A 19,796-nucleotide genomic window follows, 5' to 3' on the forward strand; every position below is an offset into this window, starting at 1 on the left:
GCCTCTGTGCCTAGAACAACATCTGGCTTATCACAGGTGCTTAGAAGTATTTTTAAGATTAATGAGTGAAGCTTAACAAAGAGCTCATACGAAAAGCAAGAGGTGTGAGAGAGCAGGCTCTCTAGGGAACAACAAGTAGCTTCAAGTAGGTGAAGAGTGGGAACCCAGTTAGAAACTTTTACATTTTACTGTTTTTTATTTAAATGTTTCAGAGACATTATACCTTTTGCACATTCTTAAATACAATAACTACAATAAACTTTTTACTTAATTGATCAATGTTAGCATCAATTAATGTACCATAGATGCAGCTAGATTCAAGCCATTATATCAAATGTGTACTGACCCTAAGCAAGATCCTGTGATTTGCTTTTTGTTTTTATTTTAAAGGTAAAGAAAATATATGTTGAATCCACTTGCTTTTCCAACACTATAAACTCCCCGAGACAAAAATCCTATTCTGTATACTTCTTATGGCCTCTAGTGCCTAGCCCCACCCTGCACATAGTGGGTGCTCAGTAAGCACCTGATACGTGAATGATGGCTGTGATGCGTCCAGGAGAGTGCCTGGGGCTTCCTTCTTTCAGTAGGAAGGCTGTGTAGTTAAGGACCATAGCAGCCATCTCCCCAGTTTTTCCTTTTTAACTTTTTGGGAAGTTTTCTTCACTGATCCAGTAGATATCATCTGTTATTTCATTGTCACTAACACAGAGGTTCACTCAATTGTTTATATACCTGGTTATTTCAAGTTCTTTATATCATATATAATAATAATAATTTTAGGTAACTAAGTTATAGTGAGCCAAAGGTTACTTTTGTCATCATCTCTCCCTTCACGCCCCAGTACTATATTTTACTTCTATTAAATTGTTCTGAGGATTGAATTTGTACTGGAGTCTTTTTTTATCCAACTTTCTATTGTAGAAAATTTCAGATATATACATAAACAGATGAGTATAATGAATTCCCTATCATCCAGCTTCATTAACTATCAGTTTATCCTTGATCTTATTTCAGCTGTCAGCCCACCACTCCACCACCACATATACGCACTGGAGAATTTTGAAACAAATTCCAGATGTTTTATTTCATATGCTAGAGTCTTTTGATGAAGGGGAATTTACTTGCAAGAAAAGCGTGCTGTTTCTTAAAACAGGATACTAAGCCATATAATTTGCCCCCAAGTTTCCTTAATGTTTAACTTTTAATGCAATTCTGTGCATAAGAAATATTAAAAACTAGTAAGGTTAATGTTAGCCTAAGACTTAAAATCCCAGTAAGATTTAATGTAGATAAAATCATCAGAATGCTGGGTGATGGTTACACGTGCTCCAGGACCTGCTCCCTCAGCACTGTGTCTGGCAGCAAAGCCTACCCCTAGCTCTTCACCAATCAAATGGCTTTATTCTCCTCACTAAGATGTAGGTTCTCTGGTAAGGGTTAGCGAAGGCACAGATATTAGGGGATCCAGGAGCAGGTGGTCCTAGATAAGACTCATTGCCCCACTCTCCAGGCATCGTTTATCTGTAGGAAGGCATCTGTTTCACGGTGCCTACAGAATCAGCACGTAGGAGAACAATTTGCTTGTCTTCAGTCTGCTTTCTCCTGGGCACGTGCTGGGAACAGTGTTCAGAAACTTTGCGAAGATGGGACAGATCCATTTGTACATACTATAAAAACTCTTCAGAGGATAGATAATATTCAGAAATGGGTCCTCTGAGAAGACCACAGCATTGTTTTATAGATTCTAGTTTGTGAATTGTTCTTCACTGTCTGTAGCTGCTTATGTTGTGTCTCCGTGTCCAGACATCAGAAGACGTGTCAGACTTATGTGGCTCAGTAGCCTCAGTGCCCAGCCAGGGGTGGACATATCGTGGGCCCTCATAAACATTTGTTGAATGAATAAATGGAAAATGAAAGAATGAGTGAATGAAAAAATAAATACTTGAATGAATAAACGGTTGAGTAAAAAAAATGGTCCTCAAAAAACAGATGATGTGAACTACATTTGCTTATAAGCTTTCTACCAAAGGTATACATACTTCCTGAAGGTTTATTAGCAGAAGTTTGGAATTATCATTATGGAACGACTTTTCTACATGGTTAGCGCTAGCTTACTGCTGCATCGTTATTTAGTTATATGCTACCAAACACTGTATATTTTGTATAGACCAAGCACACTTATTGCTCTACAGTTGCATGGGAAGTCTCAATATGCTAGAGGAGTTCTCCCATATTGAACTGTAACAGGGTGCTGAACTATGCTTGCAGATATGCCACTATCTTTTTGTGAGAGGCCCCAACTTGCTGTTTCCCCCCATTCGTTCAACAGTATTCATTGAGCCAGGCGATGTTCTAAGCTCAGGGAATCAATAATGACCTAAACAGATAACGTCCTAGGTATTTAGGTCCTTCCCAAGTTTCTTTTTCACTTGGTTTATCACACAGCACCCAGAGTGCTGATGTATATTGTCTGGCATGCTTCCAGCTTTACAGTGCAGGATCAGTCCAGGCTATGGTTATTCTTTGTATTGATTTCCGATTGCTGTTGTAACAAATTAGCACAAGCCTAGTGACTTGAAATGACACCCATTTATTATCTCACATTCCTTTGAGTCAGATGTCCAGGTTTTTGTTGGTTTCTTGGCTCCAGGTCTCACAAGACCAGGATCAAGGTGTTGGTCGAATGGGCTCTTATCTGGAGGCTCTGGGAAGGATCTGCTTCTAAGGTCATGCAGGTTGTTGGCAGAATCCAGTCCTTGTGGTTGTAAGGACTGAGGTCCCTGTTTCCTTGCTGGCTGTCAGCTGGGAGCCATTCTTAGCTCTGGAGGCTTCTTTCCAGTTCTCGCATGTGGCTCTGCCTCTCAGAGCTGTCAACAGTGCATTGAAGAGAGCCGTCTCTCTCTTGGCATCTCTGACTTCCCCTTCTACCGCTTGTATCTCTTCCTTGCTTTTCTTCCACATCTCTTTGACTCAGCTGGAGAGGTGTCTCTGCTTTTAGGGCTCATGTGATTAGATTGGATCGCCCCAGATAATCCAGGATAATCCTCCTGTTTTAAGTCTTTAGTTACATCTGCAGAGCCCCTTTTGCCACATGACGTGACAGCTCATGGGTTCCAGGGAGTAGGGTGTGTATGTCTTTGGGGGGGCTGTTGTGCCTTCCACACTGACCCAGTGACAGCGATTTCTCCACCTGACACACAGCCGCCCCTGGTTGACAAGTCCTCAGAGACTGAGAAATCTGAATGGTTTATTAGCCTCTTGGAACGGTCTTATCTCTGCTGTGTCACTGCTCTCCTTTCTTCTGTCAGCGTGTCTGCCTCTGGCTGCTCTTGTGGTCACTTCTCATTGCTTACGCCTCTCATCTTCCACCTGTTGCTGCCGTCCCTGCTGTGTGCCATTTTCTCCTTTCCTCTGCCTGCTTTTCTTTTCACTTCTCTATTCCTCAGAAGCTTGTTTTTTGTTTGTTTGTTTTTTTAATAGCTAACGACAGTCACTGTGAACATTCTCTTCTGGTTAAAGGAGCAACTCTGATTCTTTCTTGACTGTTTTTTTTCTGACATTTTAAGAGTTGGAGCTCAGCTGCCCTTGCCTACCCGTCGCTAACCAGCTGACCATAAGCCTTTGATGTTCAGTGCTAACCTGAATATTTAAAGTTGCTGGCGGATAGGGAGATAAGTGAAGCATCACTGTACCTTTGCTTTGGTCAAGAACAAATTCTTCTTCTTGCTATAGGCATTATCCCCCCACTTAAGCTTTCAGATATAATGTACAAATAAAAAATTTACGTGGTGGAAGGGTAAGTTGTATAATGTGCTACTTGTGTTGTGTGATGGCTTTGTGTGTTACATTTAGCCAATGAAAAGAGAAAAAATTTTTTTAGTCTAGAAACTCAGAACCATATGTTTCCTCACGTATTCCTGCCCCAAAGTCATCATTTTTAATGGTAGACTAGCACGCCATTGTACGACTCTGCCATTGCTCATTTAATGAATTTTCTACTGACGGACATTTAGGTTCCTGGAAGCGCAATTATTGGGTTAAAGCATATGTACATTTCTGATGCTTTTGACATCCACATTGCTTTCTAGAAAATTCGTACATTCTCTTAAGCAGATTATGACACTGTGCATTTTCCTGTTCCTTCAGTAAATTTTACAGTTTGATGCCATGAATCATACTCAAAATATCATAAACCCCAAAGCATATTTACATTCATATTATTATTTTAAAGGTTCTCATCCTCAAGAGTTGAAGATTGATATTTTTCCCTTGAAAACGGCATTTACACTTCACCATTTAATTCATAGAAAATTTATAGAGAAGCTGCAAAGGAATAGAATTTAGGTTTCAGTCATATTGATGCATATTTCTTTTTATAAAAACATTAATTTAAAAAGAAAAAAGAATTTTAGATATCCTTAATTTGATGTTGAGGAAACTTGAGGCCTAGCACCATGACTTAATGTTTTTATTTTATTTATTTTTGGCTGTGTGGGGTCTTCGTTGCTGCGCACAGGCTTTCTCTAGTTGAGGCAAGCGGGGGCTACTCTTCATTGTGGTGTGCGGGCTTCTCATTGCGGTGGCTTCTCTTGTTGCGGAGGACAGGCTCTAGGCACACAGGCTTCAGTAGTTGCGGTGCGCGGGCTTAGTACTTGTGGTGCATGGGCTTAGTTGCTCTGCGGCAGGTGGGATCTTCCCAGACCAGGGATCGAACCCATGTCCCTTGCATTGGCAGGCGGATTCTAAGCCACTGCACCACCAGGGGAGTCCCTGACTTAATGTTTAAAAAGAAGGTTGGCTCAAAGGCCTCTAACGGTTATTAATTACAGACTCACAGTCTTTACATTTTAATTGTTGCTATATACATTTATTTTGCATGGAATGAGGAAAATGGTTTTTGTTCTTTAATATTAGGTGTGTTTAAATTATTATACATTTGTGTTTTTCTGTAAAGGGGAAAAGCCTCCATCATATCCAGAATGATCATTTCCAGAATGATGGAATTGGTAAGTGGAAAAATTAGCCCTATGAAAGCTTGCTTTTATGATGTAAGACGTTTATTCCAAATTTCGTCATTTAGAAAGAGGAGGATGGAGAGGGACACACACACACACACACACACACACACACACACACACACTGACACTTTGGAGCTCATGTAACTCTTTTATTCAACACATCTGTTCTTGTGAATGCTTTGATATGTCATTTCTGAAAAGAGGTGATTTTGTAGGTACCAAGGTACATATATATAGAAGTTTTGAGGATGAACATTTAAGCCTCCTATGCAACATAAGTTTTTGGAACATATTTATATCCTACCAATGTTGGGTATACAAATTTTCAAGATAAAGTTTATTTAAGTGATTTAAAATGTTGCAGAATTATGCTCTTAAAACAATAACTGCTTAACTGTTTTGTATGTGGCTGTGCTACAGTTGCAACTCAAAACTTTATTCTGAAGAATTGTTTACGTTTTCTAGTCTCAGAAGAATGTTTACTGTATGGTTTTCTCTCTTGAAGGACACATCTCCAGCTCCTTGCAAGACATTTAAAATTATGCTAGTTTTTACAAGGAATACTTTGTATATCTCAAGCTAATTTTAGGGAATATGGTAAAGTGATTGTTTTTTTAATATGCTCTACTCTTTCACACTGATAACTCTTTGAATATAAGATACCTTATGGCAAAGCTGGGGAATGTGTTTTGCTGTTGGATGATTTTAATTATTTTTGTCTACGTGAATATGTACAGCTATTGAGTGCATCCTTTCTCTATTTGTTTTTCAGTTCAGCCCAATCCTTCTGTGCTTATTGGCAACCCTATTAGAGCATATACCCCTCCACCTCCTCTTGGACCTCACCCAAATTTGGGGAAATCTCCAAGCCCTGTTCAAAGAATAGATCCTCACACTGGGACAAGTATTCTTTATGTACCTGCTGTCTATGGAGGGAATGTAGTTATGTCCGTGCCTTTACCTGTAAGTAGATGTTTAAGATACTCTCTATTGAATGAATAAGATAAAATAGGCTTCAGTAAATTAGTGACTATCCCAAATAGTGTTCTACTAATCTGTCTCTCTCTTTTCTTTTTTTTTTTTTTTTGGTTTTCAATGTCTGTAAGCTTCTTTCATTCAAAGCAGCTCTTATGACCAAAGAAATGTGAATTGTTGCTTAAAATTTGTTACTATTTTGTCAGTGGCTATGAAGAAATCTGTAAATTGGGTGTTTTGATTGAAAAGCCTTTGTATTGTCTTAAGTATTTTTACTGGGGAAAATTGGGCCAAAAGTTAACAGAGCTAGTAAATTGGACTCTTGTTTTGTAAAGTGATGTTTTATTTTATCTTTTGCTTTTTCATTCTTATATAATTCACTAACCCTAAGAAATACAGTTCTTTGGAGGAGGCAAAAAGGTTTGGATTAGCCTAGCTCCCTTGGATCTAAATTTATCTGAGAAATTCCACACCTTATGAAATCCTACTGGCACTTAAAAACATCATTAAATCATTTCTAAGACTATAGATTTTTAGAGGGCTTCCATCTTATGTTAAAACTCATTTTTCTTTTCTTTAAGATTTTTGAGTATTTTGGTAATTAAAAAAATTTGCTGTTTACTAATATTTCCAAATTCAGGAATTTTAGCCTAGAAAATATTTCTTCATTTAAGATAAGTACTGTAGCTTCAGGTAGAGGTGATCATTGTCAAGGATCTTTGGCACCCCTGCCTACACCCCCAAAATGCAAAAACGCCTAGCTGCCAACATTTTCCAGCCATGTTGGTCATGGTGGTTCACAGTCCCGGCAGCCAGTGAGAATAACTGTCAATAAGAAATATGTCATTTATGTCGACTCCCCATAGACTTTCCATTTTAGCTGAGTTATTTCTTCCCAGACAGCCTGGCAACATTATACATCATCTGCTTTAAATAGTAAGTCCCTTGGGATTTACATTTCATTTTACTAGGTCAAAGAGACTTTTAAAGATTTCTAAGAGTCTGAATTTAACAGTTGTATTATAATAAAATAATAGGGGTGGTAGCTCAGATGTCATTGTGTTTATTCATTTTATATTAATATGCAGAGATTATATATTTTGACACACCTAAAGAAATTTTCTGTTTCTGTGGTTTAATTAATCAGAAGCATTAATTAAATTAATGACCTGTTTGAATTTTGCCTACAGTAAATGAACATTAAATGATTTGGTTATTCATATAAAATAGTAATACATATTTTTTGAGTTGAGACTCCTTAGACCGAATTTTTTCTTAAATTTTTTCCCTGTTCTCTTATTCAAGTTTATTAAACTGTATATCTATGCAGTTATGACTTTAAAAGACAGTTTTCATGGTAATCAGTGACATATATGCATTCATACTGAGGGAAATTGATTCAAGACTATAAAATGATTTGATGCCTCAAGGAATAATTACCAATTTTAAGTCTTTGATTTCTTCCTAACCTAGTGTGTAAGGGAAGTGGTCAGTTTTCCCTTACATACTAAAGATTCAAGGAGCTTTTTTTTTTTTTTTTTTTGCCAGTTGAGATATAGCAGTCATTCTACCAGTTGGTACTATTAGCATTCATTTTGTAGTTATTCATTTTGATAAAATTAACATCTCTGTGTGTGTTTGCTCTTTCCTAATTAATAGCACTATAGCAGTTTGCCTTTCAAAATGTACTGAAAGCAATTATTTTATTTCTTATAATGACCTAGGTACCATGGACAGGATACCAGGGTAGGTTTGCAGTTGATCCTCGAATCATTACACACCAGGCAGCCATGGCCTACAATATGAACCTCTTACAGACACATGGGCGGGGGTCTCCTATACCTTATGGCCTTGGGCATCACCCACCTGTCAGCATAGGGCAGACGCAAAGCCAGCATCAGGAGAAGGACCAACATGAGCAGAGTCGAAACGGTGAGTTGCTGCTGTTCTCGTGCCCCTAAACTGACGACGCGCCAGGTTGTGAGTTGCTGTGCTGTTCTCGTGCTCCTAGACTGACGACATGCCAGGTTGTATCAACGCATAAGTTTCCTTTAACAGTGCGAGTGTTAACTCGTTCATAGATTATAAGCCTTTTCGAGGAGGAATCTGATGTAAAAACTGTGGATCCTCTCTCCAGAAGATACAGATATGTGCACAGATACAAAACTTAGATGTAACCTACCACTTACGATTGATGGTGTCAATTTCCTGGAAAAATGTTAATATTTAGATTTTTTTTAAATGGTAGTCATTTAAAACTGAGACAGAAAACCCTCTCCTGTTAAACATTTTTGTTGACCCAAAATATTTTTGTAGCATACTAAACATTAATGGTACTGTGGCAATAGTTTATTTAAAGAAGTTATTTCTTATGCAAATCGTAGTCTCTTGTCTACTAGAATTATAAATAAGGAAAAATTGCCCTGTGTAATTTTTAAAGTCAGGTTTATTGAGGTATAATTTATATAGAGTAAAATCCACCCTTTTAGAATGTAGTTTGATGTGTTTTGACAAATACACAGAGCTGTTCACCACCACCAGTGTCAAGATTCAGGGTGTTTACATTTCAGACAACTCCCTCCTGTCCCTTTGCAGTCACTTTCCTCCTCCAGCCCCAGCCCTGGGCAACCACTGATCTGACTTTTGTGCCTATACCTTGGTCTTTTCTCTAGTTTGTCATATAAATGGAATCATAGTGTCTGGCTTCATTCACTTAGCTTAATGCTTTTGAGATTTATTTGTGTTGTCTGTGTCAGTTGTTTGTTCCTTTTTGCTGTTGATAAGTATTCCCTTATGAGGATGAACCACAGTGTTTCTTATCTCTCCATCAGTTGTTTTTATCTATCCTTAATTATTTCTGATTTTTGGCTCTTGTGAGTAGAGCTGCTGTGAACATACGTATTGAAGGTATTTTCATTTCTCTTGGGTAAATACCCAGGACTGAGCTTGTTGAGCACATTCGTTAACTTTATAAGAAACTGCCGTACTGTTTTCCAAAGCGGCCAAACCATTCTTCATTTCTGGTACGTGTGAGATTTCCAGTTGCTCCACATTCTCGTTAGTACTTGGTATTGTCAGTCTTGTTAATTTTACCCTTGCTTATGGGTATCTGAGAGTATCTGATTGTTGTATTAATTTGCATGTTCCTAATGACTAATGATGTTGAGTATCTTTTCATTGGGCTTATTTGCCACCTGTATATCTTTGATGAAGTGTCTATTTGTATCTTTTGTCCACTTTTTTATTGGTTTGTCTTACGAAGTTATAAGAGTTCTGTATACATTCTGAATACAAATCTTTAATTAGATATATGTTTTGAAAATATTTTCTCCCAGGATATGGCTTGCCTTTTGATTTTCTCAACAGTATCTTGCAAAGAATAAAAGTTTCCCTTTTTGATGAAGTCCAGTTTATCCAATTTTTTCTTCTTTGGGTCATGTTTTTGGTGTTACATCAAATTTTTTTTGCCTAATCCAAGATCACAAAGATCTTCCGTGTTTTTTTCTAGACGTTTCATAGTCTTAGCTCTTATATTAGGTCTCCTTTGAGTTAATTTTTATATGTGGTGTGAGGTAAGAATTGAAGGGTTTTTTTGTTCTCATTTTGTTTTGTTTTTACATATATGTATGCTCAGTTGTTCTAACACCGTTTGTTGAAAATACTCTCCTTCCTCCATTAAGATGACTTGGTATCTTTGTTGAAAATCAGTTTACTGCCTGTGTGAAGTCTCTGTCATCTTCTATTGATGCATATGTTTGTTCATGCCAAATATACTGTCTTGATTACTGTAGCTTCATAAAAGCCTTCAAATCAGGTAGTATGAGTCCTCCAACTTTGTTTTTCTTTTCCAAAATTGTGTATTCCAGGTCCTTTGCATTTCCACATACATTTTAGAATCAGCTCGTGAGTTTCTACAAAAAAAAGCCGGCTGGGATTTTGACTGGGATTGTGTGGAATCTGTAGGTCAATTTGGGGGAGAGCTGACATCTTAATACTTAGTCTTCTGTTATATGAACGCGGTGTCTCTCTCTTCTTTAAGGTCTTTACTTTCAGCCTTTTAAAAAAAAGAGTTTTTAGAATACAACTCTTGCACTTACTTTGTTAAGGCAAAAGCTTAGATTAATAGAGGTATCTTAGTGTTAGAATTTTCCTCCTCAGTAGTGTATCCCACAAAATTCCAGTGTTCTATTTTTATTTCATTCAGTTCAGTACACTTTCTAGTTTCTCTTAAAATTAGATCCATGGATTATTTAGAAAGGTGAGTTTGGGTGAGTTATTGGGGATTTTCTAAGAATTTTTCTGTTAACTGATTCCTAGTTTTAATTCCATTGTGGTAAGGGAACATAGTTTGCATGACTTGAATCCTTTTGAATTTATTGAGATTTCTTTTATGGCTCAGGATATGGTGTATCTTTATAAATGTTCCATGTACATTTGAGAAGAATGGAGTGCTCTAGTGCTATAGGTCAAGTTGGTTGATACGATTATTCAAGTCTACTTTATCTTTGCTGATTTTCTGTCTACGTTGAAAAAAAAAGAATATTGAATTCTCCAAATATAATTGGTATTTATCTATTTTTCCTTTAAGTTTTAAAATTTAATTTATTTTTTATACAGCAGGTTCTTATTAGTCATCAATTTTATACGCATCAGTGTATACATGTCAATCCCAATCACCCAGTTCATCACACCACCATCCCCCACTGCCACTTTCCCCCCTTGGTGTCCATACATTTGTTCTCTGCATCTGTGTCTCTATTTCTGCCCTGCAAACCGGTTCATCTGTACCATTTTGCTACATTCCACATGTATGCGTTAATGTACGATATTTGTTTTTCTCTTTCTGACTTATTTCACTCTTTATGACAGTCTCAAGATCCATCCACGTCTCTACCAGTGACGCAATTTCATTCCTTTTTATGGTTGAGTAATTCCATTGCATACATGTACTACATCTTCATCCATTCGTCTGTCGATGGGCATTTAGGTTGCTTCCATGACCTGGCTATTGTTAATAGTGCTGCAGTGAACATTGTGGTGCATGTGTCTTTTTGTATTATGGTTTTCTCTGCGTATATTATGCTCAGTAGTGGGATTGCTGGGTCATGTGGTAATTCTATTTTTAGTTGGTTTTTTTTTTTTTTTTGCGGTACGCGGGCCTCTCACTGCTGTGGCCACTCCCGTTGCGGAGAACAGGCTCCGGATGCGCAGGCTCAGCGGCCATGGCTCACGGGCCCAGCCGCTCCGTGGCATGTGGGATCTTCCCTTACTGGGGCACGAACCCGTGTCCCCTGCATCGGCAGGTGGACTCTCAACCACTGTGCCACCAGGGAAGCCCTATTTTTAGTTTTTTAAGGAACCTCCCTACTGTTCTCCATAGTGGCTGTATCAATTTGCATTCCCACCAACAGTGCAAGAGGGTTCCCTTTTCTCCACACCCTCTCCAGCATTTGTGGTTTGTAGATTTTCTGATGAGGCCCGTTCTAACCGGTGTGAGGTGATACCTCATTGTAGTTTTGACTTGCATTTCTCTAATAATTAGTGATGTTGAGCAGCTTTTCATGTGCTTCTTGGCCATCTGTATGTCTTCTTTGGAGAAATGTCTATTTAGGTCTTCTGCCCATTTCTTGATTGGATTGTTTGTTTTTTTAATATTGAGCTGCATGAGCTGTTTATATGTTTTGGAGATTAATCCTTTGTCTGTTGATTCCTTTGCAAGTATTTTCTCCCATTCTGAGGGTTGTCTTTTCGTCTTGTTTGTAGTTTCCTTTGCTGTTCAAAAGCTTTTAAGTTTCATTAGGTCCCATTTTTTTAATTTTTGTTTTTATTTCCATTACTCTAGGAGGTAGATCTCAAAAAGATCTTGCTGTGATTTATGTCAAAGAGTGTTCTGCCTATATTTTCCTCTAAGAGTTTTATAGTGTCTGGTCTTACATTTAGGTCTCTAATCCATTTTGAGTTAATTTTTGTGTATGGTGTCAGGGAGTGTTCTAATTTCATTCTTTTACATGTAGCTGTCCAGTTTTCCCAGCACCACTTATTGAAGAGACTGTCTTTTCTCCATTGTATATCCTTGCCTCCTTTGTCATAGATTAGTTGACCACAGGTGCATGGGTTTATCTCTGGGCTTCCTATCCTGTTCCATTGATCTATATTTCTGGTTTTGTGCCAGTACCATACTGTCTTGATCACTGTAGCTTTGTAGTATAGTCTGAAGTCAGGGAGTCTGATTCCTCCAGCTCCGTTTTTTTACCTCAAGACTGCTTTGGCTATTCAGGGTCTTTTCTGTCTCCCTACAAATTTTAAGACTTTTTGTTCTAGTTCTGTAAAAAATGCCACTGGTAATTTGATAGGGATTGCATTGAATCTGTAGATTGCTTTGGGTAGTATAGTCATTTTTACAGTATGGATTCTTCCAACCCAAGAACATGGTATACCTCTCCATCTGTTTGTGTCATCTTTGATTTCTTTCATCAGTGTCTTACAGTTTTCTGAGTACAGGTCTTTTACCTCCTTAGGTAGGTTTATTCCTAGGTATTTTGTTCTTTTTATTTCAGTGGTGAATGGGATTGTTCCCTTAATTTCTCTTTCTGATCTTTCGTTGTTAGTGTATAGGAATGCAAGCAATTTCTGTGCATTAATTTTGTATCCTGCAACTTCACCGAATTCATTGATTAGCTCTAGTAGTTTTCTGGTGGCATCTTTAGGATTCTCTGTATAGTATCACGTCATCTGCAAACAGTGACAGTTTTACTTCTTCTTTTGCAATTTGTATTCCTTTTATTTCTTTTTCTTCTCTGATTGCCGTGGCTAGCACTTCCGAAACGATGTTGAATAATACTGGCGAGGATGGACATCCTTGTCATGTTCATTATCTTAGAGGAAATGCTTTCAGTTTGTCACCATTGAGAATGATGTTTGCTGTGGGTTTGTCGTATATGGCCTTTATTATGTTGAGGTAGGTTTCCTCTCTGCCCACTTTCTGGAGAGTTTTTATCATAAATATGTGTTGAATTTTGTCAAAAGCTTTTTCTGCATCTATTGAGATGATCATATGTTTTTTATTCAGTTTGTTAATATGGTGTATCACATTGGTTGATTTGTGTGTACTGAAGAATCCTTGCATCCTTGGGATAAATCCCACTTGATCATGGTGTATGATCCTTTTAATGTGTTGTTGGATTCTGTTTGCTAATATTTTGTTGAGGATTTTTGCATCTGTATTCATCAGTGATATTGGTCTGTAATTTCCTTCTCCTGTAGTATCTCTGTCTGGTTTTGGTATCAGGATGATGGTGGCCTCGTAGAATGAGTTTGGGAGTGTTCCTTCCTCTGCAGTTTTTTGGAAGAGTTTGAGAAGGATGGGTGTTAGCTCTTCTCTAAATGTTTGATAGAATTCACCTGTGAAGCCGTCTGGTCCTGGACTTTTGTTTGTTGGAAGATTTTTAATCACGGTTTCAATTTCATTACTTGCTTGTGATTGGTCTGTTCATATTTTCCATTTCTTCCTGGTTCAGTCTTGGAAGGTTATACCTTGCTAAGAATTTGTCCGTTTCTTCTGGCATAGAGTTGCTTGTAGTAGTCTCTTGTGATGCTTTATATTTCTCCGGTGTCCATTGTAACTTCTCCTTTTTCATTTCTAATTTTACTGATTTGTGTCCTCTCCCTCGTTTTCTTGTTGAGTCTGGCTAAAGGTTTATCAGTTTTGTTTATCTTCTCAGAGAACCAATTTTTAGTTTTATTGATCTGTGCTATAGTTTTCTTTGTTTCTATTTCATTTATTTCTGCTCTGATCTTTATGATTTCTTTCCTTCTACTAACTTTGGGTTTTGTTTGTTCTTCTTTTTCTAGTTCCTTTAGGTGTAAGGTTAGATTGTTTATTTGAGATTTTTCTTGTTTCTTGAGGTAGGCTTGTATTGCTATAAACTTCCCTCTTAGAACTACTTTTGCTGCATCCCATAGGTTTTGGATCATTGTGTTTTCATTGTCATTTGTCTTTAGGTATTTTTTTAATTTCCTCTTTGATTTCTTCAGTGCTCTCTTGGTTATTTAGTAACGTATTGTTTAGCCTCCATGTGTTTGTGTTTTTTTCATTTTTTTCCCCTGTAATTGATTTCTAATCTCATGGCGTTGTGGTTGGAAAAGATGCTTGATATGATTTCAGTTTGCTTAAATTTACTGAGGCTTGATTTGTGACCCAAGATGTGATCTATCCTGGAGAATGTTCTATATGCACGTGAGAAGAAAGTGTAATCTGCTGGTTTTGGATGGAATGTCCTATAAATATCAATTAAATTTGTCTGGTCTGTTGTGTCATTTAAAGCTTGTGTTTCCTTATTAATTTTCTGTCTGGATGATCTGTCCATTGGTGCAAGTGAAGTGTTAACGTCCCTCACTATTACTGTTTTACTGTCGATTTCCTCTTTTATACCTGTTAGCAGTTGCCTTATGTATTGAGGTGCTCCCATGTTGGGTGCATATATAATTGTTATATCTTCTTCTTGGATTGATCCCTTGATCATTATGTAGTGTCCTTCCTTGTCTCTTGTAACATTCTTTATTTAAAGTCTATTTTATCTGGTATGAATATTGCTACTCCAGCTTTCTTTTGATTTCCATTTGCATGGAATATTCTTTTCCATCCCCTCCCTTTCAGTCTGTATGTGTCCCTAGGTCTGAAGTGGGTCTCTTGTAGACAGCATATGTATGGGTCTTGTTCCTGTATCTATTCAGTGAGCCTGTGTCTTTTGGTTGGAGCATTTAATCCATTCACGTTTAAGGTAATTATCAATATATATGTTCCTATCACCATTTTCTTAATTGTTATGGGTTCGTTTTTGTAGATCCTTTTCTTCTCTTGTGTTTCCCACTTAGAGAAGTTCCTTTAGCATTTGTTGTAGAGCTGGTTTGTTGGTGCTGAATTCTCTTAGCTTTTGCTTGTCTATAAAGCTTTTGATTTCTCCATCAAATCTGAATGAGATCCTTGCCCTGTAGAGTAACCTTGGTTGTAGGTTCTTCCCTTTGATCACTTTAAATATATCATGCCACTCCTTTCTGGGTTGTAGAGTTTCTGCTGAGAAATCAGGTGTTAACCTCATGGGAGTTCCCTTGTATGTTATTTGTCGTTTTTCCCTTGTTGCTTTCAATAATTTTTCTTTGTCTTTAATTTTTGTCAATTTTATTACTATGTATCTCGTTGTGTTTCTCCTTGGGTTTATCCTGGCTGGGACTCTTTGCGCTTCCTGGACTTGGGTGGCTGTTTCCTTTACCATGTTAGGGAAGTTTTCAACAGTAATCTCTTCAGATATTTTTTCGGGTCCTTTCTCTCTCTCTTCTCCTTCTGGGACCCCTATAATGGGAATGTTGTTGTGTTTAATGTTGTCCCAGAGGTCTCTGGCTGTCTTCATTTCTTTTCATTCTTTTTTTCTTCATTCTCTTGCATGGCAGTGAATTCCACAATTCTGTCTTCCAGGTCACTTATCCGTTCTTCTGCCTCAGTTATTCTGCTATTGATTCCTTGTAGTTTTCATTTCAGTTATTGTATTGTTCATCTCTGTTTGTTTGTTCTTTAATTCTTCCAGGCCTTTGTTAAACATTTCTTACATCTTCTTGATCTTTGCCTCCATTCTTTTTCCGAGGTCCTGGATCATCTTCACTATCATTATTCTGAATTCTTTTTCTGGAAGGTTGCCTATCTCCACTTCATTTAGTTGTTTTTCTGGGGTTTTATCTTGTTTCTTCATCTGGTACATAGTCCTCTGCCTTTTCATTTTGTCTGTCTTTCTGCGAATATGATTTTCCCTCCACAGGTTACAGAGTTGTAGTTCTTCTTGCTTCTGCTGTCTGCCCTCTGGTGGATGAGGCTATCTAAGAGGCTTGTGCAAGCTTCCTGATGGGAGAGACTGGTGGTGGGTAGAGCTGGGTGTTGCTTTGTTGGGCAGAGCTCAGTAAAACTTTAATCCACTTGTCTGCTGATGGGTGGGGTTGGGTTCCCTCCCTGTTGGTTGTTTAGCCTGAGGCGACCCAGCACTGGAGCCTGCTGGCTCTTTGGTAGGGCTAATGGTGGACTCTGGGAGGGCTCATGCCAAGGAGTACTTCCCAGAACTTCTGCTGCCAGTGTCCTTGTCCCCACGGTGAGCCATAGCCACCCCCTGCCTCTGCAGGAGACCCTCCAACACTAACAGGTAGGTCTGGTTCAGTCTCCTATGGGGTCACTGCTCCTTCCCCTGGGTCCCGATGCACATACTGCTTTGTGTGTGCCCTCCAAGTGTGGAGTCTCTCTTTCCCCTAGTCCTGTCGAAGTCTTGCAGTCAAATCCCACTAGGCTTCAAAGCCTGATTCTCTAGAAATTCCTCCTCCCATTGCCGGACCCCCAGTTTGGGAAGCCTGACGTGGGGCTCAGAACCTTCACTCCAGTGGATGGACTTCTGTGGTGTAAATGTTCTCCAGTTTGTGAGTCACCCACCCAGTGGTCATGGGATTTGATTTTATTGTGATTGCACCCCTCCAACTGTCTCACTGCGGCGTCTCCTTTGTCTTTGGATGTGGGGTATCTTTTTTTTTTTAAACATCTTTATCGGAGTATAATTGCTTTACAATGGTGTGTTAGTTTCTGCTGTATGACAAAGTGAATCAGCTATACATATACATATATCCCCGTATCCCCTCCCTCTTGTATCTCCCTCCCACCCTCCCTATTCCCACCCCTCTAGGTGGTTACAAAGCACCGAGCTGATCTCCCTGTGCTATGCGGCTGCTTCCCAGTAGCTATCTGTTTTACATTTGGTAGTGTATATATGTCCGTGCCACTCTCTCACTTCATCCCAGCTTACCCTTCCCCCTCCCCGTGTCCTCAAGTCCATTCTCTATGCCTGCATCTTTATTCCTGTCCTACCCCTAGGTTCATCAGAACCTTTTTTTTTCTTTTTTTTTTTTTTAGATTCCATATATTTGTGTTAGCATACGGTATTTGTTTTTCTCTTTCTGACTTACTTCACTCTGTATGACACACTCTAGGTCCATCCACCTCAGTACAAATAACTCAGTTTCGTTTCCTTCTATGGCTGAGTAATACTCCATTGTATATATGTGCCACATCTTCTTTATCCATTCATCTGTCGTTGGACACTTAGGTTGCTTCCATGTCCTGGCTATTGTAATTAGTGCTGCAATGAACATTGTGGTACATGACTCTTTTTGAATTATGATTTTCTCAGGGTATATGCCCAGGAGTGGGATTGCTGGGTCCTATGGTAGTTCTATTTTAGTTCTTTAAGGAACCTCCCTACTGTTCTCCATAGTGGCTGTACCAATTTACATTCCCATCAACAGTGTATGTTTCTCCACACCCTCTCCAGCATTTATTGTTGTAGATTTTTTGCTGATGGCCATTCTGACCAGTGTGAGGTGATACCTCATTGTAGTTTTGATTTGCATTTCTCTAATGATTAGTGATGTTGAGCGTCCTTTCATGTGTTTGTTAGCAATCTGTGTATCTTTTTTGGAGAAATGTCTGTTTAGGTCTTCTGCCCATTTTTGGATTGAGTTGTTTGTTTTTTTGATACTGAGATGCTTGTATATTTTGGAGATTAATCCTTTGTTGGTTGCTTCCTTTGTAAATAGTTTCTCCCATTCTGAGAGTTCTTTAACTTAACACTGTTTACTTTCCCGTTTATGTTTTACCACTCAGGTACAGAAAAGGAACCTCAGAGTATTTCAGGTTTTCCTCTTCTGGTCTTTATCTGTTGTTATCATGCATTTATTTTACTTTTCCTATGTTATAAGCCTCAACCATTGTTATTTTCATTTAAAGAGGCAAGTATCTTTTTGAAGAGTTTTAAATAATAAGAAAAATAATCTTTTATATCTATTCATGTAGTTAGTACTTCTGGTAATCTTGATTTCTTTCTGTATATTCATGTTTCTATTTCAGTAATTTTTCTTCTGCCTGAAGGACTTCTTTTAACATTCCTTGTAGTTCAGGTCTGCTGGCAGTGAATTCTTTCAGCATTTGTATGTCTGAAAATGTTTTTATTTACAGCGTATAGAGTCTTGGTTGATAGTTTTTATCTTTCAGTATTTTAATGATGTTACTCTACTGTTTTCTTGCTTACATTATTTTTAGTGAGAAATCTGATGTCATCCTTATCTTTGCTTTTCTGCATATAACGTGTCTTTTTTTTCTCTGACTGCTTTTAAGAACTTATTTTTATACTGGTTTTAGTAATTTGTTTATGATGAAATGATATGCCTTGGTGTAGTTTTCTTCATGATTCTTGTGTTTGCGGTTTGTTGAGCTTCTTGTATCTGTGGGTTTACAGTTTTCATCAATTTGGTAATTTTTGACCTTTATTCAGAAGTTGTTTCTGCCTCACCTCTTTTTCTCTTCAGGAATTCCAACTACCCATTTATTATGCTTCTTAAAGTTACCCCACAGTTCACAGATGCTCTTTTCATCTTTTAAAAAATTCTTTTTTCTTTTTGTGTTTCACCTTGCATTGTTTCTATTGCTATGCCTTCAAGTTCACCAAGTTTTTCTTCTGCAGTGTCTAAGCATCTGCTAATTGCATCCAGTGTATTTTTCATCTCAGACATTGTAGTTTTCATTTCTTAAAGTTGAGTAGTAAGGCTATTCTGGCACAAGGTTCCAGTGGCATTCTTAAAAGAATGTTTTCAAGGAAGAACCCAAATTAAGGATTCTTTCAAGGGATTTAAAATATCCAGTAGTTAGTTCTTATAGATTAAAAGCCTTCCACATGCGGGAACTAGCATTGTCTATTATAATTGTGATTTTTTTAACCTTAATATTGCTTCCTTTAATGTTTGTCATCCACTTATATTTAGTTTGATACCTATTACTTTTAAAAGTATAACTGCATTCTTTTCAGAATATCTTTATTTAGTTTAGATTCCTTTACTAAATTACATTGACGCATTATTTGGATTTTTGCATTCGTAAATGGCCAAAGTAGTAAACCTTTATAAATAGGCCTTTTCTACGTCTAGTTTAAGAAAATGAGGCTGTGAATTCCTGGAGAATGGGCAGTTATCTCTGGAGTTAGTGGGTATTTTAAGCTTATTCCCGTATTAAGTCTTTGCCTTGTCAGAGAGATTTGCTTCATTTATAAATTTTCTTTCTTGCAGAGAAATTGCAGCTCTGAAGATTTAAGAACAAAACCCAAGCAGTAATAATTAATAATTGTTGAAAAATGTTTAAAATATTCTGCTTCTTTGTCTAATATTGGATAGTCATTGGCATTTTGTAACATCTACTGAAGACAATTTATAAGAATTTTGAAATATTTTCTTAGGTAAAAGTGATACAAATAATCCTGGACCTGAAATTAATAAGATTCGGACACCAGAGAAAAAGCCTACAGAATCAAAGCAGGTATGTGGCTTACCTTTAGGGAATGCATTGTTCTGATGGAGTTAGTTTGATCGATCATCTTGGAATCCTGGTATTTTAAAGAAAATTATCTACCTTTTTATGTATATCTTTTATGTGTGTTGTTTCATGAGGATCTGGTGGGTCATGTTGCACTCTCTCCCTCCACCTTTTCTTTGTCTACACTATTTTATTTATCAGAATACTTTTTTCAAATTGTGTTATTTAGCAATAGACTTGAATTCAGAGACTTCCAATGATAAAGTAATAAATGAAGACACAGCTATAGATGTGTTACTAACAATTATCTCAGATTGGGAAGAGCTGTTATAGTGCCTCAAGTCCCTCACCTTGTCCTCTCGTCACACCTGCTGTGTGCATCCTTAACTCTTAACCTGTTTGTTCATCTGCTT

General features: G+C 37.7%; 1 protein-coding gene across 1 annotated transcript in view; it reads left to right on the plus strand.

Annotated features, from left to right (window-relative positions):
• The window catches only part of HELZ (helicase with zinc finger), a 144,252-nt gene that overhangs the window by 83,217 nt on the left and 41,239 nt on the right, over positions 1-19,796 (plus strand). The window contains exons 25-28 of the mRNA XM_060290814.1: positions 4,958-5,009; positions 5,794-5,984; positions 7,721-7,928; positions 19,307-19,386. Coding sequence (XP_060146797.1) covers positions 4,958-5,009; positions 5,794-5,984; positions 7,721-7,928; positions 19,307-19,386 — 531 coding nt within the window. The remainder of the gene's footprint in view (positions 1-4,957; positions 5,010-5,793; positions 5,985-7,720; positions 7,929-19,306; positions 19,387-19,796) is intronic.

This window comes from Globicephala melas, chromosome 20 (assembly GCF_963455315.2).
Source record: "Globicephala melas chromosome 20, mGloMel1.2, whole genome shotgun sequence".
NCBI lineage: Eukaryota > Metazoa > Chordata > Mammalia > Artiodactyla > Delphinidae > Globicephala > Globicephala melas.